This window comes from Colobus angolensis, unplaced genomic scaffold (assembly GCF_000951035.1).
Source record: "Colobus angolensis palliatus isolate OR3802 unplaced genomic scaffold, Cang.pa_1.0 Scaffold6, whole genome shotgun sequence".
Taxonomy (NCBI): Eukaryota; Metazoa; Chordata; class Mammalia; order Primates; family Cercopithecidae; genus Colobus; species Colobus angolensis.
The window spans coordinates 6,778,621-6,804,676 of NW_012119598.1; the positions used below are offsets into that span (position 1 = coordinate 6,778,621).

The 26,056-nt window shown below is 40.2% G+C and overlaps 1 protein-coding gene across 3 annotated transcripts in view; it reads right to left on the reverse strand.

The window, feature by feature from the left end:
- F13A1 (coagulation factor XIII, A1 polypeptide) overlaps nucleotides 1–26,056 on the reverse strand; it is a 161,199-nt gene that overhangs the window by 125,993 nt on the left and 9,150 nt on the right. For all 3 annotated transcript variants that reach the window (XM_011962645.1, XM_011962644.1, XM_011962646.1), the window contains one exon: nucleotides 19,803–19,991. In XM_011962645.1, the coding sequence (XP_011818035.1) occupies nucleotides 19,803–19,991 (189 nt within the window). The remainder of the gene's footprint in view (nucleotides 1–19,802; nucleotides 19,992–26,056) is intronic.

Below are 26,056 nucleotides of genomic sequence, written 5' to 3' on the forward strand. Positions count from 1 at the left end.
ATTCCAGGTTTTACAAGAAGGGCTCATTTCATTAAAATCATGGCAACTGACTTAAAAAATAAAGTGTCATTAGCCAACAAAGATAAAAAGTTTAGCTGAATGTCTTCCAAACAAAACAGGCCAACTGATGACATTTCTGCTAAAACAGTCAATTATAAGGATAAGAATAAATCACTGGTAATTCTGAAAAAGTATTTGTTTGTCTTTGGAGTATATATGAATGCAATATATAAAAGCAAGTGTTAAATGAGTTTGCATTGCCAGAGATTAAAGCAATTATTGGAAGAACAAGAATCGACATAGCAAACATTCTAAGGAGTATGGTGCAGTCAATCTGATATTAACCTACAAGTGGATATTTACAACACATACTCAATAAATATTTATTTAAACAGATGTTTACTAGTGCTTATGATGAGCAGAGTGATACTACTTAATCTGGAGGAGACGGGGTGGTGAATGTGCTGAGATATGATACATTTCCTGTGCTCAATGGGTTTATAATTAAATATCCAAGTTTAGATTGTAATTTAATTCATAATACTAATGCCACGTAAGAATAACAGGGCAAGAGTAGTAGACTGTGGGGGAAGTCAATGACTTTATTAACTACATGACAACAAATATGGAACTCAAAGGATTGGCAGAAAGAAAGACACACGTTTGCATTTTGTTTATTCATATGTATATTTATGTGTGGATGTTTATTTGCTTACTATAGATGCTCATTGTTACTTCACAAGTTGATTACTGCTTACATTTAAAAGCACCACTTTAAAAAAACTGCATTCAAGCCTAGTTTTTTTGCAAGTGACACAGGTAAACAACGTAAGAGACCATGGATGCAGTTGAAACAGGGATGTAAAGAAACAGTATTGACGTTGGACCATCCTTGCCTAGGGATGCCTTGTGGGAGAACACAATTGCTCTTGACATCTTTTTAAGGCCTTGGAATATATTCAAATCTCCTCTCATTTCCTCTGGTCATGTGTTCCACAATGATTTGCCTTTAATAAAGGTCATTGATGAGGATCTCTTTATTTGTGGGCTTGAAGGGGTACAATATCGCCTTCCATAAATAACACCTAATTCCAGTGCTTTGGAAAGTGGCAGAGTGGAATTTCGTCTAAAATATCTGCCACTACTCAAATTCCAGAGTGCTTTAAGCATGTACCCTGGAGTTTCATACTGCTTGTGGCATGGCTACAGAATCTTCACTTTGGGACTCATCTGGGCCAGCCTCCCTGGCAGCACCTAATCACTGAACATCACATGGCTCCCCATGAAAACAGTCATTTGGCAACTCCTTCTAAGGGAACTGGTCTCAGCTAACAGTTAATGGCAAGAGTCTAATAAATTCATTTTGCTAAAATGTTAATGTCTAAGAAGAGTGCTAATACTTCTTCTTACCTCCATATTTATACTTTGTAGGAAATAATGCCTTCACATCTTAAATGAATAAATTGCCATAGTAGAATTTCATTCATTGCATAAAATTGGGAGAGGGCATGTTCTTTACTTCACATTCTGAAGACCTTATCTTCTTGCTCAGGGGATTTTACAGTCTCAATGTAATTTCTTCTAAGACCTTTCCAGATCCCAAGGCCAGTGTCAGACCAGGTATACCAGGACCAGCCATTGGATCCTGGTTATTCTGGACCATTTAGAGCTGGAATAATCAGGATCTGAATTCCACTGATTCCTCCCTAAGGGATGACACTAGGTAGGAGGAGCTCAGTTAATATGTCATTACACCTTTTATATATCATTATACCTTATATCAAAATAATAAATATTTGTTGTTTTAAGACACTAAGATTATGATATTTTGTTAAAACAGCAACATAAAACTAACGCAAACACAAAGCACACTGTCGGCACATTGTGAAGACTCAGTAAATGACAAGCTCAAGGATAAAAAAATGTATGGAGGACGGCCAGGTGCGGTGGCTCATGCCTGTAATCCCAGCACTTTGGGAGGCCGAGACGGGCAGATCACGAGGCCAGGTGATCAAGACCATCCTGGCTAACATGGTGAAACCCTGTCTCTACTAAAAATACAAAAAATTAGCTGGGCGTGGTGGTGGGTGCCTGTAGTCCCAGCTACTCGGGAGGCTGAGGCAGGAGAATGGCTTGAACCCGGGAGGTAGAGCTTGCAGTGAGCCGAGATCACACCACTGCACTCCAGCCTGGGTGACAGAGCAAGACTCCGTTTCAGAAAAAAAAAGAAATGTGTGGAGGACAAGAGTCATGAATCAGGGGTCACCATAGGTATGACAGACAGGTGAAAAGAACGGTGAGTGAGATATACCTAGGTTGAATTGGGAAATACTGAAAGGAGGTAAAATAGTAACGAGCACACCTAGGACCTAGATCTTGGTTTCTAAATACTACTTTCTATTAAACCGAAGCAGAGTTCTTTGGAGGAATGGTTCTCCTTAGAGAAATGGTTCTTTTGAGGGTAGGTGAAGGGAAAATTCAAAATGGGCCTGAAACATCTTACTGTGCCAGACAATGAGGCAGTAAGGATACTGAAACCAGTTGGAATAGTTTCCAACTGGCAAAATCAAAGCTATTTGAAGCTATTTGAACATTGAGTTATGTAACAATAATAAAAGATTTAAATAATCTAATTAAAAGAGAAAATCAGGATTCACCCTGGTATTAATCAATCATTCTATCGATAATACTTTTGGTAATAAATGCAATTTTATAGTCTCAAGATAATTTCTTATAAAGTACTTATCAACTATAAAAGGAACAAAGAGTAAATTTGCAGGGGCAACTCCAACAGTCACCTCTGTGCTGGGCTCTGTGACGTTCTACCTAAGACACCTTCAGAAATGACAGACAGGCTTATCCTCAGCTGCTGGGAGTGATGACAGAAAATAGTGCTTGGTGGTTCAGCCCTCCTTGGGAGTTGCCTTAGCAGAAGAAAACTGCCTCATTCAGGGTCACACCTCATTCCAGGGGTGGCTCACATCCAGAGACTGATCACTACGGAGGAACAAAGCCCCAGCCCTTTGTCCCCATCTCAGGAGAACTGTGACGAGCCATCTCAGCTCCAGAGTTTCACAGAGGGTCAGCTGAGGCCTTTGGTGTGACTGCGTTGCAGCCTGACTCCCCCACTGCCCAACACTGCTTCCTTCCACAGGAGTTGATCCCAACGGCACTCCCTCATCGACGGCTTGCATGCTAATTTCACAGTCTACTTCCTGGGTACTCAACCTTTGCCACCACCTTAATCGAGTGGTTAAGTTAATGTCATCAGTAATGGGATCTGTAAAAGTTATGTGCAACCAGGTAGGAGGCACCGAGAAGAACACGGCATCATTTCTGCAATCTTCCTGTGAAAGATACGTGACTTGATTTTAACATCAAATGAGGAAACGTCAGTCAAACCCAAATGGAGGGGCATTCTAAAAATTACTGCCTTGTAATGTTCAAAAGTGTCAAATCATGAAAGTCAAAGCAAGATTATGAATCTGTTGCAAATTAAAGAAAACTAAAGACATGAGACATGACATCTAAGTATAACATGTTATCCTGGACTAGCTTCCCTTGCTATAAGGGACATTATCGAACAAGTAGAAAAACTCAAATGTGTTCTAAAGATTAGATTACCATAAAATATCAGTGTTAATTTCCTTCTTTTGATGGTTGCACAGAAGAATGTCTTTGCTTGTAGGAAGGACACACTAAAATATTTCAGGGGTGATGAGACATCAGATAGACAATTCTAATAATGGTTCTGGGAAAAAATAGTTCTTTGTATGGTTTGTCTTGTAAATTTTCTGTAAAATGGAGTTTGTTTCAAAAATTTTTTAAACTTTTACACAACAACAATATATGTACTCAATTTTTGTACAATTATCCTGTATATTCACATCCTTCCTTTTTTTTTTTTTTTTTCCATCAGTGATGTAGGTTTTTAAGTCTCTTAAGAAACACATTTTTGAACCAACTTTGTTTGGAGCATCAATATCGATTCTTCAAAATTACATGCTAAGGGATGCCTCCTGGTTGCCCTACTCTCGGCAACATCCTGTCTCTAACAAAAGATGCAAGGTGGGCTTTCCCCTCAAGAAGCATCAGCTATAAGAGAAGATAAAACTAATTGGTGAGGAGCGGAACAGCAGTGAAGTGTTCCACACATTGCATAACAATGCAAATAAATCCAGAGGCTGGAGAAATTAACTTGCAAGGGGTTACTTAGTGAATCATTAAAGCAAGCACTACAAAGCCAGGTTTACCATCCCATATAAATCTAAGGGAAAAGAGGTAGAGAGCAAAAAGAGATTTGTTTCTAACTTCCAAAGATGATTACCTTATGTTTGTGCCTTCAGTAATTAGGACTGTGATTTTTTTTTCCTGAAATTTTGTCTTGATGGCTATAAACACAAGAACTGTCTTTATGAATCATCTTTATTTTTAAAATTTGGCTAACACTCTACTCAAATGTCTTTGACATGTTTAAAGCAATTTGTTTCACAAATATGAAAGTTAGAAAAGGTTGAAATGATGCAAATGATGGAAGTGAAGTAATGGAGAGAGTGTGTCATTTTCTATCACTTAGAAATATGTTGCACAAATAGAAAAGCTGTTTGATGGAAAATGCCACTGCAGCTGTCTCCACTACTTCATTTCCGTCATTTTAGTCACAGAAACATAAGGTTTTCTTCTTCTTTTTGTAAAATTAATTGCTTTAATACAAAAGGCCCCTGTCCACCGTGGGCACTAACCAAGCAATAACAGCAGACTGATTCCATAAGGGGAGCACATTCCTCATGGGCCTGCCTGATGGGCCTTTCCTGCCACTTCAAGCTCCTTACAACTCCAGAGCCTTGAAACTGAGTGGTGCCCAAACTCCAAATGCAGCCGGAAACTTGATTCAGGGAAATATTCCCTTCTCACTAGAAGCTTGTGTGCATCAGCAGAACAACAAGCTCCTGGACTACCAAGAATGCCGTTCTCCTTGCCTGGAGGGTATATACTTCCTAGCCCTCTTGGAATGTTCCCAATTCCTCAGGAGTCATCTCAAGACCTCCCTGCCCTTTTCTGAGATTTTACCCTTCAACTCTAACTGATCCTCTCACTCTTGACTGCCCAGATCCCTTCTGCCAGCCGTGTCACACATTTCTGGAAGGCAACTATATCAGTATAGCTCTTGATTATATAGTCTATGACTGTGTTCATTGTTTGTGGAATTCTTCTCACTCCAACTGCAGTAAGCTCTTTAAAGACAGAGATGTTCAAGAGTTTGAAACCAGCCTGATCAACATGGTAAAACCCCATTTCTACTAAAAAAAAAAAAAAAAAATTAAAAAAAATTAGCTGAGCATGCTGGTGGGTGCCTGTAATCCCAGCTACTCGGGGGGCTGAGGCAGGAGAATCACTTGAACCTGGGAGGCAGAGGTTGCAGCGAGCTGAGATTGCACCATTGCACTCCAGCATGGGCACCAGAGCAATACTCCATCTCAGAAAGAAAAAAGACAGAGATGGGGTCTTTCATTCCTCTTAAACCCCCTATGGGGTGTCACAAAGTGCTGGGCACAGCAGAGGTTTCTGCATCAGAAATTCATTGAACCAGACATGGGACAAGATGCTATAGAGATCTATAAACAGATTTGGACAGGAAATAGACAAGGAAGTTGAAGAAGCCAAAGCAAAACCTCCAACAGTGCAGAGAAGGCGCATCGCAACGGCTAAGCTAGGCTTTAGCCAGAGATGGGCAGCACATTTAGAACATCCAGCCCCAGCTTCCTGAAGGCTAAAGAAATACTCATGAACAGACACAAAAACTGTCAGACCCACCTCCCAAGGGTAACTCCCATTACTCCTCTGACAAATGAGTAAATACCTACGCTACAGTAGGTACCTAATCAGGCATGAGTAGGGGAGGAGAAGGCTTCCCCCATTACACACACACCAGGAATGGCAGGCGACCATCAGGTGATGGTCAGGCAATTGTTAAACTGTCTCTCTAAAACAATAATTGGTCCCAGCCAGTGCCAGGGAAGGGCAGTCTCCCAATAAACAGAAATACCTGAAATTGGTGATCAGCAGCTTCCCAGTAAGACCTTAGCAGTTGGCTGAGTGGGCTCACGCATGCGCGCTAAGATTTAAAATGGCGGAATTTCACCGGTATGTGTTCTTCCTCTAGGGACGCTCAACTGGTGAGGAAAAAATGCCTCAAGTGACCAAGAGTACAACACTAGTAAAAGTACTGTGCACGCTCCCCTTCTAAGCGCTAGCAGGCCACTGCATGTGCAGACAGCCCACTTAAGGAAGAATCACAGGAGTGGGGAGGCAAGATCCCAGAAGTATGCCAACAGATAAAATGGGAAGTCAGCCAGGTGCGGTGGCTCATGCCTGTCATCTCAGCACTTTCAGGCAGATCATTTGAGGTAAGAAGTTTGAGACCAGCCTGGTCAACATGGTGAAACCTCATCTCCACTAAAAACCGAAAAATTAGCTGGGTGTTGTGGCAAGTGCCTGTAATGCCAGCTACTCGAGAGGCTGAGGCAGGAGAATCACTTGAACCTGGGAAGTGGAGGTTGCAGTGAGCTGAGATCGCGTCACCTCTCTCCAACCTGGGTGACAGAGCAAGACTGTCTCAAAAAGGCAAACAAAAGCCCTAAGTCAAAATCAAACTGTGCACTGTCTTTCAAGTTACCCACTTGGCCCTTTTCCAAGTGTACTTTCCTTCCTTTCATTCCTGTTCTAAAGCTTTTGAATAAACTTTCACTCCTGCTTTAAAACTTGCCCCAGTCTCTCCTTCTGCCTTATAAGGAGGCAAGAATTGAGGTTGCTGTAGATCCATATGGATTCACGGCTGCTAACATACTTTGGTGCCATGGGACTCCAATACATTTGCTGCCACTAACACCTAGACATGCATCCACAGGACAGTGTGTATGTATGCATGAGAGACAGAGAGAGAGCAAGAGCAAGACAGAAACAGGCAGACTGAGATGGAAAGTAATAGAAATCCTAAGAAAGAAGAGAAAAGATCAGAAAAGAGGCTGAGATATTGAGAAGAAAGAGAGGGTGAAGAGGGTAGCAAGAGAGGTATAGCTATTTATAGCCTGTCTTATGGTTGTCTGGCTCTGGCTGCTGTTATAGTAGCATTTTATGAAGGTTATCCTTCCTTAAGGAATACCGTAAGACTTTAACTTTCCTATATAGTTGCAATATTGAAAATAAGGCTGGTAATTGGGTCATCTTATTAGGAAGCAACTGTCACGAAGCAGTTCAAAGAGCTTCCAGTTATTCCCTCATCCATCCTTACAACATGCTTCTGAAGTAACTGGAGGGCACAGATGAAGAATATTTAGTCCACCTGGATCCTTTCTTTTGTGGGCTTTAATTCCACTTGCATGCTCTCTTTTTAGATTGGAGACTCACGAGCAAGGTATCACAGTGGGCACATTTGTTTTCATTAAATATTTTTTCCCCACCTTTTTCACCCCTTGCTTCATACGCTGCAAAAATGTCTTAGAATTTATGTGGAAAAGCCAGGGAATACCCACAGTCCATCCTCCCTGAGTTCAGATCAGTGCTTTCTGGTGGAGTACAGTTTCAATTATGTGGGTGCAAATGAGCCACATTTATAAATTCTTGTAAGTGAAAGAGGTCATCGTAACATAGAAGTGTGAAGACAGAGAGAAACAGACATAGGAGCAAAGGTGAAGGCAAATTAGGGGAAGAGGAAAGAGAGGGGAGAAAGCAGAGGAGGCAGTCAGGGAGGAAGCCTTTGTGAATGTTCTGAGTGTTCTCATTCCAATACCCATGGCCCTTCATAAGTGCTCTGTGTGGCACCCTTGATGTGACAAAGACATGGGCGACTCTATTACCCTAAGGACCATAAGCTTCACTCGGAAACTCCAGCTCTGCAGACATGATGTGGGTGACAGGGCAGGGCTGAGGAAGCACATGGTAAGGTCTCTGACACCAAAATATGGATGGCTATCCCACCTACTTTGAGATTAAACTGTTTCTATCATTTCAACTAGAACTATGGGCAAATAATTCCAGGAACTTGGCCTGTGGGTTGTCACAGTCCCTATTTGACTAATGAAGCTGTCAGAATGGATGTAGCAAGGACACTGGGTATTTTTGTTGGGAGGTTCAGTGATGGTTGTCTTTGCCATCAGGAAACAAAAGACATGAGAGCAGTGCCCTCCTATTTGCTTTTGGAAGCATTTTCTTTGTGCATGTGTAGATGTAGACAATCACTTATGGGGAATTTATTGGGATATAAAGTGAAGTTTTGATCTATGTATACATTGTAGAAAGATTCAATCAGCTAATTAACGTGCTTATTACCTCACATAGTTACCTTTCTTTTCTCTGTACATTGAAAAAAGAAAGGCAACTGTGGTGAAGACATTAAAAATCTATTCTTTTAGCAATTTTGAAATATACAATATACTATTTTAAACTGTGGTCACCAAGCCGTGCAGTAGATCACTAAAACTTTTTCTTTCAGTCCAACTGAGACTTTGTACCCATTGATCAACATCTTCTCTTTCCTCATTCTTTGCCCCCAAGCCCCAGCCTCTAGTAACCAACTTTCTACTCTGTTTCTGTGAGATTGACTTTTTCAGATTTCACATATAAATGGGATCATATAGTATTCGTCTTTCTGTGCCGGGCTTATTTCAGTTAGCATAGTGCTCTCCAGTTCTATGCTTGTTGAGAAGGCAGAATTTTCCTTCTTTAAGGGCTGTATAGTACTCCATTGTTTCTATATACCACATTCTCTTTATCCATCGGTTAGGTTACTTGCATATCTTGGTTATTGTGAGTAACAGTGAAATGAACATGAGACTACATACATCTTTTCAACATACTGATTTCAATTTTCTTTAGATACATACCCAGAAGTGGGATTGCTGAATCACATGGTAGTTCTATTGCTAGTTTTGTGAGGAGCCGCCACACAACTTTACAAAATAGCCACATTAATTCACATTCCCACCATTAGTGTATAGGGTTCTCTATTCCCTGCATTCTTGCCAAGGCTTGTTATCATTCTCTTTGGTAGTAACCATTCTAACAGGTATGAGGTGGCACCTCATTGTGGTTTTAATTTGCATTTCCCTGATGATTAGAGGTGTTCAGCATTTTTGCATAAGCCTATTGGCCATTTTGGTGTCTTCTTTTGAGAAATGTTTGCTCAGATCCTCTGCCCACAACCTGGGGTGAGTCACTTAATCCCTGTGAACATTGGTTTCCATATTTTTAATAAGTTTTATTTCTACCTTCCCTGCCTCCTGGTTTATCGTGAGAATAAAAATGTGGTTTCCTACACATGATCTCCTTTAACCCACAAATGGCTGTTTAAAATAAATATTATGGTCCCTATTTTCAGGTGAGGAAACAGTAACGTGTTAGGGGGTGGGGTAAAGTGATTCTGTCACTGCTAGCTATGGTGGAGGTCAGGTTCTTGCTGGGCACTGCCTGAGTCCAAGCCCCCTCCTTCTCCACCAAAAGGGCTTCATTTAGCCCTTTTATCACGTGAGCTGTCGTCCCTGGCATGACCTACAGACGGCAGAGGGTCAGCCACTGGGGCATACTGTTAGTCCTCAGAGTGTTACTTCACTACAGGTGAGTCTCATTTTACTACGCAAACACACACACCACACACACACACACATTTTACTACCTCTAGTTATAGAAGTAAAGATAAGTTCCTTTGGGGGAAAAAAGGAGGGGAAAAATCATGCACACTCATGCAGCATCCATTTATCCTATTACTTAGTGAGATTTTTTTTCCCCCTTGAGTCTCTTACTAATGTCCCTGACAAAATCTTGGTCCTCCCATTTATCTTCCACACTTCTGCTATAGTAATCTAAAAAGTAGGAAAAAATCACATATTAATACTGTACCTAAAATGTTACTACAGAGGCTTCTGGCTGTTTATAGAATTACATCTAAACTTCTTATCAAGTCATACAGAGACATCAGTGTGCTTCCAAAATGTCATGCTCCACTGAACTTTTCTATTTTTTTTTTTCTAGAATGTATACATTTGCCATTCCCCTGGGTCAATTTCTATTCATTTTTTGAGACCCACCTCAAATAGCACTTTCTGGGGGATTCTTTCAACTATTCTTGCCATCAGTCACTCCCTCCAAAGTGGCTTCTAAGCATTTTGTTCAAAAGGCTGGCACTGAACACAGCCTTTCCGACTCAGACTGTCCTCTCTGGACAACAAATACTGTGGAGGCAAGGGATGAATGTATCTTACTACTCTAACCCCAACATGATGCTTTGCACATACAAAGTATTCAATAAGAGTTTAATAAGCACATTCAAAAAGAAAATAAATAGGCTTTATGCTTAAAAGAAGCCAAATAAATATCTGAGAAATAAATATAAGAACATACTCTTAACAATTATTTTTGAAAAGTTACTAAAAATGAATGCCAAATTGATAGTTATTTCAATGTTTGCACAAAATCTTAAGTGTCAAAAAGAAAAAAATGGATTTAAAGTTATCACAACACATAGACTACAAATATATTCAAGATCTGCTGTCCACTTGCCTCAGTGTTCTATGGAGTAGAGGTAATATGCATCTATAGTCCAGCATTTCCTGGAATGAGTTCTGCACTTTATTAGATGGTATTATAAAAATAAAAATGTGTTAGGATAGTGTTTATAGTAGAACAATTTTGGGAATTGTTGGGCTAAACAAGATTCATTTTTTGGCTGCTTGTCTACTCACAGCCTTTTCTATATGAATGTGCCTTGGGCCTCTATGAGAAGAGACACAAAACACAGCATGATCCAAATGTATTTGAGGATGGAACTTTTTTCTCCCCGAGGAGCATCTCACATGACAGGTGTTCACAGAGAACACACTCTGGGAAACACTGTCCTACTTTCTTAGATGCCATTATTAGTCACTTCACAGAGATGCTTAAAAATAAACACGTTGATCATCAATGCAGAAACCCATAGGAGCAAAAGTCTGAAATGACATTCTATATAAATGTTGCTTCAAAATGATGAAATAGGCTGTCTATTTTCACCAAAATGCAGTATAAAATAGTTGAAAGAGTATAGGCTAAGAAATAGTTCTCTGTACGTTACAAGCTGCATAATTTGGGGCAAGACATTTCTCAATAGAGAAACTATGTTATGTACGTGAAAATCACACATCAGCATGATGATTTTACCTGGACTTTCTGAAACAAAAATCCATGGGAAGACATAGTTTTAAAGGATATGGATGATGTTTTCAGATAGAAGGGTACTCCTCTGCCCGCCAAGACCCTGCAGCACCTGCTCACCACCTACGTCTTTAAATAACTTGAGACTGTCAGGTATGAGACTTAGTTCATACTTCTCCACCGACGGCAGTCATATTCTCCCTCACCTCTTTCTTGACAACCTTGGAAGATGAGGGACTTTTCTTCCTACTCAGTCCCTCACCCATGCCCCTGTCCTCTATGCTTCTACCTCCTCCAGGATTCTCCTCCAGTCCCTCCTGAATCTTCAGAATTCTTCTTTCCTCTCTGCCTGCTACATCTTGCAGTCCCTCCAATCGTGAAACAAATACCAAAATCAAAACACCCCTCCTCTCACCCGCATTCCTCTCTAGCTACTATCCAAATTTTCTTTTCCTATCCTTCAAATTTCTTTAAAGATTCATCCAAATTGACTACATCAATTTCTTCACATCTCCTTGACTTTTAAACCATTAAAATTTGGAATCTCCCCGAGTTCAAACAGTGTCCCACTAACTATTGACTCCAGCGGGAAATTCCTATCTCACTGTATCTCCTAGTTATATTTAATAACATTGGTCATGCTTTCCTCTTAAAACACGCAACTCTCCTGGATTTAGTGACACTGCATTCCCCTTATTTTCCTTCTGTTTATCTGCTCATTTGGTCTTTGTCTCCTCCAAGGGCTCTAGTTTCTGAATGGATGCCTTAGAAGTTGTTTTCCCCAGGGCTTAAGCCTCAGTCCACTGCTGGCTTGATTTACCTTTTTCTGAGTGAGCTTGCCCACGTGTGTATGATATCCAAATTATCACCTGTCCAGTCCAAACCTCCTCCCTAAGCTTCAGACTCATATTATCTATTGGACAGGCTCACCTGAAAGTCCCTCAAATAATTCACACTCACCAATTCAAACAGAATCACATTCGTACCTCCACCATCTCCTTGGTGGAGGCTCCCTTGGTGGAGGTAGTAAGCATTGTAAGTAGAAGAGGCTGCTTGGGTCTGAATTGAGGTCCCAACACACTTTCCAGGTGTGACCTGGGGTAAATTACTTAATCTTTTTAACCCTTATCTCGTGGGAAAAATGGAGATGGCCATAGTCCAATGCCCAGAGGGCTGCTTGAACAATTAGATGGGAGGCACACAGCACCTCTGGACAGCACCAATGCCAGTGAGTTATCAATGAAGCTACTATCACCATTATCATTTTCCACACTTGATTTTTTCCCTCTGGAATTCCAGGCGTTCTTTATCTCATTTGGAAGTGCTAGCATCTGTCATCATAGTCACATAAACCAGCCACCTGGAAGTTGACCTTGACCCTCCTCCCTTTCACCCCTCACAGACTACCCAACACAAGTCCTCCTAAATATTTCTCAAACCCTATCACTCCTGTCCATGTCTACAACTGCAGCCGTAACCCAGGCTCTCATCCTCTGCTCTGATCATCTCCTCTCCAGTCTTGAATTGCCCCGATTCCTTGAAGTGGGCTAGAGCAAGCTATCTCAAATGAGAAGCATCCGTGTCACCCCCACCCTGAAAACACATCAGCATCCAACACCCCAGCTGGCTTTTGATAAACGCTACTCAAGAAATAAGTGAAATACAGATATTAAAGTGTTGCTGATGACATTTCCATGTTTTATGGGTTTTGTGATGCAGAACATGTGCAATTGACCCAGTCCTAGAAATGCTTGAGTGGGTGATGAACAACCCGCCTCAGTGCTGTCGGCATTAGGACTGCACTTTTATACTCACAGGATGGCCCAGCTAGGGGGATCCCCAGCACACATGACTGCGGGTCCACCAGCACCCACTTTCAGCTCTCCCCCGGCCCTCTCCTCTGAAGAGACTGGAAAAAGGGAATACTTTCACAGCTTCCCTTACAGCGAAGGGTAGCAAGTGAGACATAAATGGATGCCAGAAGTGCCTGGGAAAGCTTTTGTTTTCCTGATAAGTGGGGTAGGTCTTGCTAATGCCATCCTTCTCCTCATCTTTCTGCTGTAACCAGAAATGTGAAGCTTAGATCTGTGGGGCCCATCACAGAATTGAGGGAAAGATCAGGAGAATCTCCAAAGTGCTGCCCTGGACACCCCCAGGTTCCCATGGTTGAACCCCAGGGAGAAAGAAACTTGCTCACGGACCCTATTGTCACTTGGGAGGGCTCCTCGGGGAGTGAAATCTCTGCTATTTTGAGGGGGAGAGCTGGTGAGAAATACAGCTTGAGATTTCTGCCTCAACTGGGTATCAAAAAAGCAGGGGCCCATGTCAAAGTAACAGCAAATTAACACCACAAGCTGTTCTCAAGCTTTCACAGCCTCAGCCACAGGTTAGTAAAACGGATTAGCACTCTCCTCCTTGCCTTTCATGATTTGTCATGGCTTCAGACTCAGAGGTGAGAGAGAGAGAGAAGGCCCTGCAGGCTCCTGGGACATTTTTCAGCCACACCCACCTCCTCAGATTCATTAACACCTCCCACCTAACTCACAGAGCTAGCTGTGCTCTGCCAACAACTAATGAATGCAGTTATCAAAGCACAAAGAACCCCTGCAGCATAGCTCATCAAGACCTGGCCAGGTAAGGCAGTAGCTCTCCTGTTCACCTTCTCTACCCAGAGTCCAGCACACCATCCAAGAGACCCTATTTATTTAAATATTTAAAAAGTAAGAAGGCGGAAGGAAAGAAGGAAGGGAGGGAGGGCAGGAAGGAAATTGGTTAGAAGGCAGAATCATGTAAATAAATCTCATGACCTAGGTTCCGAGAACAGCAACATGGGGAAACTCCAGTGAACTAACACATCTCAGCTCATCTATACAGGCACAGGGAATGAGAAAGCAGCCGCAACAAAGAACTGAATGCAAATTGGAAGCAATTAAGTGCAAAGCTATTTTCTCAGTACTTTTAATATAATAATAACTCGCTTTATGAAACAGCTCTGTTTTTACTTATATAACAAACCTGCACATGTACCCCTGAACCTAAAATAATTTTTTTTTAAAAGTATATAGTGAGTGTGATGGTTAATACTGAGTGTCAACTTGATGGGAGGGAAGGATACAAAGTATTAATCCTAGGTGTTGCCAAAAGAGATTAACGTTTGAGTCAGTAGGCGGGGGAAGGCAGATCCACCTTTTGTCTTGTGGGCACAAACTAATCAGCTTCCAGTGAATACAAAGCAGGCAGAAAAACTTGAAAAGGAGAGACGGGCCTAGCCTCCCAGCCTACATCTTTCTCCCATGCTGGACGTTTCCTGCCCTTGAACATCAGACTCCAAATTTTTCAGTTTTGGAACCCGCACTGGCTCTCATTGCTCCTCAGCTTGCCGACAGCTTATTGTGGGATCTGGTGATCGTGTAAGTTAATACTTAAATAAAGTCCCCTTTATATGTATACACACACACACACACATATACACATACACACATATGTACACACACATATGCACACACACATATATACACACACAGTATATATACACACACATATATACACACACACATGTACACACACATATGCACACACACATATACACACACAGTATATATACACACACATATATACACACACACATGTACACACACATATATATACACACACACTATATACACACACATATATACACACACATATATATACACACATATATATACACACACATATATACACACACACACATATATATACACACACTATATATATATACACACACACATATATGTACACACACATATATATATACACACACATATATATACACACACATATATACACACACACATATATATATACACACACACTATATATATACACACACACATATATGTACACACACACATATATATACACACACATACACATATATATAGCCTATTAGTTCTGTCCCTCAGGAGAACCCTGACTAACATAGTGAGTAAGTAAGTTAATCTTTGTTGGTAAGTCTCTTGTTATAAACACTCTTAAAGATGTACTGGTAGAGATTCCTTTAAGTGCCCTTTATTTTTAACAAAGTATTTATTCTCTTTCCTGTTTTTTTTTTTTTTAATTTATGTTAAGGTTTGGTTCACTGTTAATAGTAAATGACATCTCAAATGCTTAGACATTTAGCTGATTGTAAAATGTTAGCTAAAATGGATCTTCTCTTGAAATAGTGCTGCCAGATATTTAAAAATGAATAGAAATTATATTCTTTTTCTGTTTTTTAAACCATCATTTTTACATTCTGAGTTTCTAGAAATTGAGGTGCACCTGTATATAGAAACCCTTGCACTTAATTTCATTTCTAGTTCACATTCTATACTCGTCTCTTCTCATTATAGCAATTACCCTTAAAATCTAATTTCCTTGGCTTTATGCAGTCCTATTGAAACAGGCACTGAATTTTAAGAGAATTATTTCCCCAGCAATGTTCTTTTTTTTCCAGTCTTAGAATATGGAAGCAATGAAGCTGAAGCTGTCATGTAACTTCCTCAATGACATGAGATGCGGAAAGGACTCTGATCAAGATAAATCCTCTACCGCGGGTCCTTCAAGGCCCTTGGAAGTGTGCTTAATTTCTACACTAAATAGTAGAGTGTGGAATTTTGTCATTTGCCTTGCTTGTATCTACAACAGGTTGGGCAATGGAAAATCTTCAAATGTGTGTGGCCTGTAATAGAAAAATCTTCAAATACACGTGGCCTATAATGTCCCACACATATTAGAATATAGCTTAACTCTGAACGTACACATCATGGGCACTGAAAGGTTTAAAATACATGTTGTTTAAAAATTGTAAAGATTTTTATCTCAAAGTCAAATTAGCTATGCTTTCCCCCCTCTTTTTTTTGAGGGAACAAAAGTAATAATATTTCTTATGTAAAAAAGAAAAGAGGACTTAAAATGTTCACTGTAGTGGATGCTGTGGTGTGCTGCCTGGACATTTCCCATTGTTGGGAGTGTTGGTGACTAATAATTCTCATTCATTTAGTTGCTTTCAGGGGTTGCCCTCAGCCATAGAGAACCAATTATACCAAGGCTACAACCCCAGTCAAGGTATAAAAGGTATAAAAGGCCCATACCCCTGGCTCAAGGCGAGACAACTCTGAAGATCCAACCCATAGCTAGAGCTCACCTTGAGATCCACGGGGCCCCTGTCTGCACTGCGGTTCAACTCCTCCCTCTGCCCAACACTGATTCCTTCACTCCCTTGCAGATGTTGATCTTGAGAGATCTCCCCAGTAAACTTTGTGTGCACAAGTCTTCTTCTCAGAGCTTGTTTCCTAGTAGCCCAATCTAAGACATTCATCTTACCAGTTTTTCTAAGACTTCCATTATCATAATTATTTTCTGAATGGCTTATGAGAATGCCTCAAACCTCAGACAAGTCCAATTCAGAGCTGAAGCTTCCCTCTCCTCTTCTCCCCACCCTAAATACTTAACTTTAGAGATGGAGATAAAAATTCCCTCCTAATTGCAGCAGAACTGCGGTTCAGAGTTTCAAATGCATATTTGTTGTCACGCATGGGATACAATATGTTGTTAGGCAGGCGATTTTGTCATGTGTGAACGTCACAGAAACAAAGATGGGACACACCTCAGCTATATGACACAGCCTACTGTTGTTAGGCTACAAACTCGTAGAGTGTTTTACTGTACTGAATATGGCACCGCAGGCAATTGTAACACAATGGTTAAGTACTTACATATAAACATAGAAACATTTATATGTAAACATAAAAACATAGAAAAAGTACAGTAAAAATTCAGTATAAAATGTAAAACATGGTACATCTGCATAGGACACTTACTACGAATGGAGCCTGCAGGACCGGAAGTAGCCCTGGGTGAGGGGTGAGTGAACGTGAAGGTAGGTCATTACTGCATGCTACTGTAGACTTTATAAACACTACAAACTTAGGCTATACTACATTTTAAAAAAATAAGTAATCACACGATTATAGTATGATAGCTATGACATCATGAGGTGATAGGACTTTTTCAGCTCCATTATAATCTCATAAGATCACCTGTACATGATCTGTCATTGACTGAAATGTTGCTACGTGGCACATAACTGTACGTGGTTTTTGTTTTCTTCTGCAGTGTCAGAGTTTCCAATCTTTAGTTAAGTCTGTTAAATTTCCTCAAAAAACTGTCTTTTTTTTTTTATGTTAATACTCATTCCAACTGAAATTTGCTACTGTATATGGGATAAAAGATGAGGGTCAATTTTTAAATTATTTTCCAGTTGGAGAGCCAGTTATTCCAGCGTCATTTATTTAAAAACAAACAAGCAAACAAACAAAATCTCATATGCTTTTCTTCATGAAACCAACAATCATACTAAGTCATATACTGAAATCCATTTCTGGATTCTCTATTGTGCCCTACTAAATATTTTTCATAGTATGTTCTGATAGCTGCTTCCAATATAAAATACTCCTATTGTTTGTTTGTATGATTTCCTTGGTTATCACCAGGTAATTATTCTTTCAAATGAACTTCAAGATTATTTTATACAAGTCCAAAAAAACTAAACCAAAGCCAAAAACAACTCAAAACTCCACTGGGATTCTAATTGGGAATGCATTAAATTTACACATTAATTTTGGGAGGCTTCTAAAAATTGACAATCATAATTGTATATGTTTATGGGGTTTTGGGATGTGATGTTTTGATCAAAATATACATTGTGGATTGATTAATTCAAGCTAATTAATATATTGATTCCTTCACATGACATTTCTTTGTGGTGAGAATATTTAAAATCTACTTTTAGTGATTTGGAAATATACATTATTAACTATAATAATATAGTTATAGTCCACAGTCACCATGCTGTGGAATAGATCACTAAAACTTATTCCTTCTATCTAACTGAAATTTTGTATTCTTTGACCAACACCTTGGGAGACTAAACGTGTAAGAAAGACTTCCCACTCAAGAACATCTTTGACTCTTCATTGGTATCTCATGTTTTTATTAAGATTTAATAGCTGGTTTATATAGGTTTTGTGTTCAGGTTTTTAGTCCTATATTTTATAGTTTTAGTCATGTGAAAATTTTTTTATGTCTATTTCTGGTGCTTAGTGCTGGAGAAGATAAAAGTTACTGACTTTTATATATTTATCTTCTATCTAGCCAACTTACAAAGTTTTATTAATACAGTGCTTTTTTCCCTTCATTCTGTTGGGTTTTCTATATACACAATCATAGTATTAGCAAATATATAGTTTTTCTTCTTAGTTTCCAGCATTTATAGCAGATATATCTCTTACATTGTTCATTTACTAAAACTTTTACAGCAATTCTTTTTAAAAAGGGAATGGCGATAACAGTCATTTCTTTCTAATTTCTGATTATAATGAAATTTGTTAACTTTTTTCCACTTAGGATATCAAAAGTTGTTGTTTTGATGTAAACAATCTTTATTATCATTGAGGTGTTTGGTTTTTTTTTCCTAAATTTTTCCCCTTAAACTCTTTTTCTTAAACTGGATGCTGAATTTTATCATGTACTTTTCAGTGACTACTGATTCAATTGCCTGATTTTTTCCTTTAATTTGTGCATAGGATTATATGGGCAGATTTCCTATGTTGTGCCACCCTTGCTTCTCTGTGTGTGTATTTCCTTGATAATCTTATAAATTCCTGTAGAAATGTTTACCAAAATGTGTCAAATGTTAATAGCTATAACTTAAGAAAAGGGTTCCATGATCAAATTAATTTAAGAAGCACCAGACCAAAGTTAAATGGTCCTTCCCCAAACCTTTGAAGCTAATGTGCATTGTTAATTTTCAAGAAGAGATTAAAGGCTGGACGTGGTGTCTCATGCCTGCAATGTCAGCACTTTGGGAGGCTGAGGTGGGAGGATAACTTGAGGTCAGGAGTGGGAGACCAGCCTGGACAACATGGTGAAACTCCACCTCTACCAAAAATACATAAAATTAGCTGGGTGTGGTGGTGTGCACCTGTGGTTCCAGCTACTCTGGAGGCTGAGGCACCAGAATCACTTGAACCCAGGGGCGGAGGTTGCAGTGAGCTGAGATCACACCACTGTTCCAGCCTGGGTGACAGAGCAAGACTCTGTGTCAAAAAAAAAAAAAAGGTGATTAAAGTACAAAGTGTTTAGTGAACTTTATTGGACTATCCACTTTTCATGGGCCATCCCATGGGACTCGATCAGAGCAGAACCAGCTTTGGGAATGCACACGTGGACTGTATGCTAAGATGTACAAACATTTTCAGCACATGAGACCAGTTAAATCATGGAGATAAAAGTTACAACCATAGGACGCCAAAACCATTTGCTTAAGGAAGAACAATTTAGTTAAGCGACACTTTATACCAGTTTTACTTACTTTTATTTATATGAGATTTTCCCTTTGGGTGGGCCCACGTTATTAATCTTTGGCACTATACAGACCAGTCTTAGAACGCAGGATGATTCAGGGGCTGGATGTCATTCCAGCTCCCACCACTGCTGACATATGACACTAGGAAATCACACAACTGTGCCTGTACCTACCTCTCTCTACAATGCAACCCGTGGTGTCAAGACTGGGGCTTGCACATGGCACTCACCAATGACATATTCCACCCTGAAGAGATCCCGTCTGGGGTCATATGGACGATTGAAGTCAATCTGAATGTAGAAAGACTGCCCTCTGCGGACAATCAGCTTGTTGTTTTCATACTTGTCAGTGTGGTGGTCCACCTTGTTAGTGTCCCATCTCTCCTTGAATAGGTGAACGCTCGTGACATTAAGAAACTCTATGAACAAGAAAAACAATTGAAAACAATCAACTAACTTTAGTTTAAACACAAACTCAAAAACAAGATTTTTTTCCTGAAGAAGGCAGGTAGCAAGGTCTGCTGAATGAAACTCTATAGGAGCGGGGGTAGGGGGAACACTGTCTCGAGAGTCAGCCTCGTGTGACATTCTTGTTTTTGAAGAGAGCTTTTTAAAGCTGTCTCCACCTTTGATCTCATTTCAGTCCACAAGGCACTCACTGTGGGATAGATGGATGCCTGTCTGGGAGATCCAAATACAGAGAAGCTAGGGCCAGAGTTGAAGTCTTCAGGTTCTCAGCCTCACGCTAGTTTTCGTTATGTTAGGAGCTTCCCATCATGTCACTGCCTCACTCTGTGACTAACCAGGCAGAAGCAGGGAATAGCCACTTCAATTTTCTTATCTTTCCAAAGGAAGGAATCAAATCTGACAAAGCCTCAAGGGGACATTCGAAGGACAAAGTTAACCATTAATCCAAAATTCTCCTTTTACCTCAAGAAGGGTCAAATGCCCCCTCCCTCTGTAATTCTAAAAGTAGATCTCAGCCCTCAAATGCAGGAAAGAGAGGGAGCAGGTCTGGAGAAGGACACTAACATTTCCATGAGATAAATGTGATTGTTTTCAGTTACACAGAAACTATCCTCAGCTTTCCTTAGCTACTAACGGGCCAGTTCAAAAGTCAAAGCCTGGACTGTCTGATGCCGAGATTCACAGGTTTTTCTTTTGATTTGTGGCATCAGGAGTGTAAATGCCAATCATATGTTTCTTAGTTGTCTGACTTTGTATGTGTGACTTAAATTCATTTCTTCATCATAGAATGGAGACACTAATATTAATTACATAGCCTAACATGTTCCACATCTTACAGGACTGTGACAGGAGACGGCATGAGATGACACGTATGCAGGCATTTAGCAAAGGGTATTACACGTGAAAGTCAGCTCTCCTCCTGCCCTTTTCCCCTTCCCCTCTGTGAATGATCATAGATGAAAGAGGGAGTCATCCTAACTCCCTGTCCTCACTGTACTGTACAAGATCTAGTCTAGAGACTGGTTTCTGCAGGTGCATTTGGTGTTGTAAAGGGTTACGGGGGAGAAGGTGGGGTGGGAAGGTAGAAGGGTCAGCAGGGGTGCCCTGGCCTCTTGCCCTCCCCCTCTCTGCCCCTGCCTGATGCATGATTTGCCCTCATGGCTATAAGCACCGTGTGCACAGAAAACACAGCTGCTGAGCTTGTACCCATACTGGGGCATCTCCGGACATACTCGAATGGCTTCCTTTACCTTTACACGTAAATCCTGTGCAGGATGCCCGGTCCCTTTGGACCCCATTGTGCTCCGTAGTCAAAACCAAGAATTTGGGCTCTTTAAGATCCTCTTGGGTCCTAAAGCCCAGGAATCCCTGAAACACTACTGAGCAACTCAAAGTTCAGGAAATCCTGAGTTTGAATCTCAGGTCTCAAAATTCCTTTGTGAAGGTACTTTACCTTTCAGAATCTGATTTTTCTTATTTTAAAATGAAGATACTAATACCCTAGAACGTCTAGGAAGGCTCAATGAGATAATGATGCAATGGGTCTGGCCCTGTACCTGGCACATAGTGGGTCCTAGGCTTACTGTGGCTCACTGCCCCTAAACTGTGACAGCCATTTCACAGGGCATGGTTCTCCATGGGTTACTCTGACTGCAGCATTACAGCAAGTAGAAAGTGCAGGATGCAGTTTTATTTTTACCTCATCTCAGAACCCTGTTGTAGTACACGTTCCCCTGAAGGGCACTTTCTTTCCATTATGCTGTAGCTAAAGATGTTTAATTCTCCAGACCTCTCTATTCCAAGCTGTTATTCTCCTGAGTTCTCTGGTCTTATTAAGGCCACAGTCCCCAATGATAAACCAGCGCAAGAATGAGCTGGAGAAGCACAAATGTCCCTGTTGAAAAGGAGCCTAGCAGTCAACTCCTCTGGTCCTCTTTCTTAGCACAGCGTCTTAAAACTTTTTTTAAAAAAAATAGCTAAAAAACAAAGTCCTTAGAAATGGGTTTCATCAGTTCTCCACTTACCAGTACCAATGGAAGGAATATACTGATATTACATCCTTACAGAATCTCACAGAACAGCAATAGCATTTTCTCAGCCATCTGGTAAAACTACTATATCCTGTATGAAACATTTTCATGAGCGCCCTACTACTTGGGCTTCCAGCTTCCATTTGAACAAAGAACTCATTATTTCATAGGGCAAACAGTCCATTTTTAAACAACTCTAATTATTTGACAACTTCTCTTAAGATAAACCGACATCTGCTTCCTTGGAATTTTTTTAACCACAGGTCCTCGTTCTGACTTCTGGATAAATATAGAATAAGTCCTCTTATTCATTTTATCTGGCACTCTCTAGGTATTTAAAGACTGCTCATAGGGTTTTTTTTCCTGAGTAAAACATTCTTCATTTATTTAACTGTTTGTTTGTTTGAGACAGAGTCTTGCTCCATTGCCCAGACTGCAGTGCAGTGGCACGATCTCAGCTCACTGCAACCTCCACCTCCTGGGTTCAAGCAGTTCTCCCTGCCTCATCCTCCTGAGTAGCTGGGACTGCAGGCACTCGCCACCATGCCCCACTAATTTTTGTATTTTTTTTTAATTTGGTAGAGACGGGGTTTCACCATGTTGGCCAGGCTGGTCTTGAACTCCTGACCTCAGATGATCCGCCCACTCGGCCTCCCAAAGTGTTGGGATTACAAGCATGAGCCATCGCACCCAGACTATTTAACTGTTTTTAAGAAGTTATTTCTAGAACTTTTATCCAACACTCTGTTTGGGAATAGTTTCCATTTTGTCAATTTCTCTTTTGAAGTGTTGTTTTCTGGAATTAAGTACATTACTCTAGTTGTGGTTTTTCTGTAAAAAAAAAAAAAAAAAAAGAGAGACCATTACATCTTTTAAAATAAATAGTGTATTTCTATTATTTCAGCTCAAGATATTATTAGTGTCTCGGATACTCTTAACTCACTATTGATTTATATTATGCATCTGATAACAAAACCGTTAAAACACATTCTTTTTTTTTTTTTTTGAGACAGAGTCCTGCTCTGTTGCTCAGGCTAGAGTTCAGTGGTGCAGTTTCGGCTCACTGCAACTTCTGCCTCCTGGGTTCAAGCAGTTCTCATGTTTCAGCCTCTCAAGTTGCTGAGACTGCAGGCTCACACCACCACACCTGGCTAACTTTTTTTTTTTTTTTAGTAGAGATGGGATTTCACCATATTGGTCAGGCTGGTCTCGAACTCCTGACCTCAGGTAATCCACCTGCCTCAGCCTCCCTTAAAACACATTCTAATGTTATTTCTAGCAACCGTGGATCAAAATTCAGTTGAGGCCCCTACAAGTCACCCACTCATGTTGCTATTTGGCTATATTTATTTGTGCAATTGTTTTCTTCTGTTTAGTTCGATGTTAAGACTTTGCATGTGTTAAATTTCTTCTTATTGAGTTTGGTTCACTGTCCCATGCTCTTAAGATAATTTTAACCCCTAAGTATGCATTTAATACATTTAATATTCTCCCTAGCTTCTTGTCATATGGGAATGTTGTAAGTGTGCTATTTTATGTTGCCACTCAAGACATGGGTATAAATGTTGATTAGGTAACTGTCTAATAACTACTAGCTAAGTAAACGCACAGCAGTAAATGCTAAAAGGTGGACAGATAATTATGACACAGTGTCAGACATCTCTGACAAAGGAAGTAAAGAGTACTGAGGGGAGTATTAGGGAGGAGCTCCTAACCCACATTTACGGGGTGGAAAATAAGGAAGTTCTCTAAAGAAAGTGAGACATAAGCAGTGGTCAAAAGAGGGGTCAGTTGTCCATGTGGAAAGGGAGATGGAGAGGAATGCTTCAGGCGGAGAAAGAAGGATACCTGAAGACTGAGGCAAGAGAGTGCGTAGTTGCTTAAGAAATTGAAAGATGATGGTTGGCTGAAATGTACTAGTGGGAGCCACGGTGGAAGAGTAAGGAGAAGCCTGCTCGTCACGCAAGCCTTGGAGACCATGTGAAGGAGTTTAATTGCATGGTGGATCTGAAACAGCAAACTGACATGATTAGATTTATATATATATATATATAAAACTGCTATATATTATTATTATATAGTATATATATTAAACTGCTTCTGGTGGCAGAGTAGAAAAGGGGTTGGAAGGGGCAATGCTGGAAGATGAACCCAGTTAAGAAGCTGTTGCCGTGTTCTGGGTGAGGGGCCATTTGAGTTTAGCCTGCATGTAGAGGTTCAAGGCACTGCTCCTCTGGTACTCCTGGATTTGCCTTCTCTATTCGTACCCTCCCTCCTGGCATGATAATGTGCCCCTGAAATGAGTCCTGCCTTGGCTTCCCAAGCAGCTCTACCTACAAGGCAAAGTAAAGCTGGAGAGGGAGAAATCTTCAAGCATTTCTTTGGTATCATTGGTAACATCTCATCCACGCTAGTTCTCATTGCACATGAAAACCTGGCTTTCCAGCTTTACATCCTAGCCTAGTGTACCTGGTTCATGTCTAGTGAGACTGGTTAGTGCTAGTTTTATGGACTATTGACAGGTATTGGAAGAATTAGAGCTCCGTGGTTAACAGTGTGGAAAATGCTGGCCTAACCAAAGCTGATCAGGATTCTTTACTGAAGCATTCATGTGAGATTTTAATATGCTGATGTACACCACAGATATCCGAGAGGGGCAATGGTTTCCAAACTTAAATGACTATGGAAACTTTTTTCTTTGGAGATCTGCATTTTTCAGAATATGTTTTTGGAAATGCTTCACTACTTACTAATTGTGCAGCCTCGGAAAAGTTATTTAATCTCTCTGAGCCTCAGTTTTCTTATCTTTAATATGGGAATGTAGTACCTATCTTAGAGAGTGGCTGACACCTAGTACATTCTTAATGAATGTTTGTTATTATTCTTATTATTATCATTAAGAGAAGTAGAAGAGCCTAGTAACAGCATAAACTGTGGAGCCAGGCTGCCTGAACCCAAATCCCAACTCTCACTTACTGTCTTTGTGACCTTGGCAAGTTATATAAATGTCCTGTGCCTCAGTTTTCTCATCTGCAAAATGAAGTTGGTGTGAGGATTAAATGAGAAAATGCACAGAGTGCTCTATCATAGGCCCCGGTACATGGTAAATGCTCAGAAATTGATGGTAACAATCATCATAATAGCACTGAGCATTTGGATGGGCCCTTAGGACCAATCATTAAGAAGTCAGGCATCTGAGAAGGCATGGTGGGAGGCTGGAATCTGAGCCATGGAAGTCACAAGGTAAAGAAGGTCCCTGGGAAGCTTTTTAGCAGTGCCCTTCCAACCTTCCCATGGAACCATGCCCTTTTGCACTCCTTGTCTTCTGAGCAGACAAGCTTGCTTTGAATTTCCACAGGTAAATAGAAAGCTTTTCTCCTCTTGATTCTCAGGAAATCTCTGTCTTTTTTTTTTTTTTAAAGTATTGTAATTAATTTCTTTGTATTATCTTTATATAGGTGATTTTTTAGCCATGGGATTGTAATCCCCTTGAAGACTGGACCATGTCTTAATTATCTTGCTATAGTGCCTGGGGCAATGGGCAAAAATGCCACAGCAGATGTGCCTCCTTTCATCTGAACACCTTCTACCTGAATATTCGGAGCTTAGAGTTGATCATTTCAAAATAAATTATCTCATTTACTATAGGATTAATCATGGGTGTCCTTTAAATGTCATTTACCATTTTATTCTCAAAATATGCTACTTTCAGGACGTGTTTATATACTTGAAGGTATGATGTGGGAATCTGTAACGTAAGACCTCCAGATCAGCAGTTTCGTTTCCCATTGGAATAAAATACCGTCTTTCTAGCCTGCTTGTACTGTGTAACAAAGGCTGAGAAAAAGGGTGCTGATTAATGCCTTCGAGAATAGAAAACTTAAGTCAAAAAAAAAAAGATAAAACCCCAACTCACAGGTTTATAGTTTTTTCATAGTGAAAACAAACAAATATATATATCACAAATATATATATTTCTTTATATA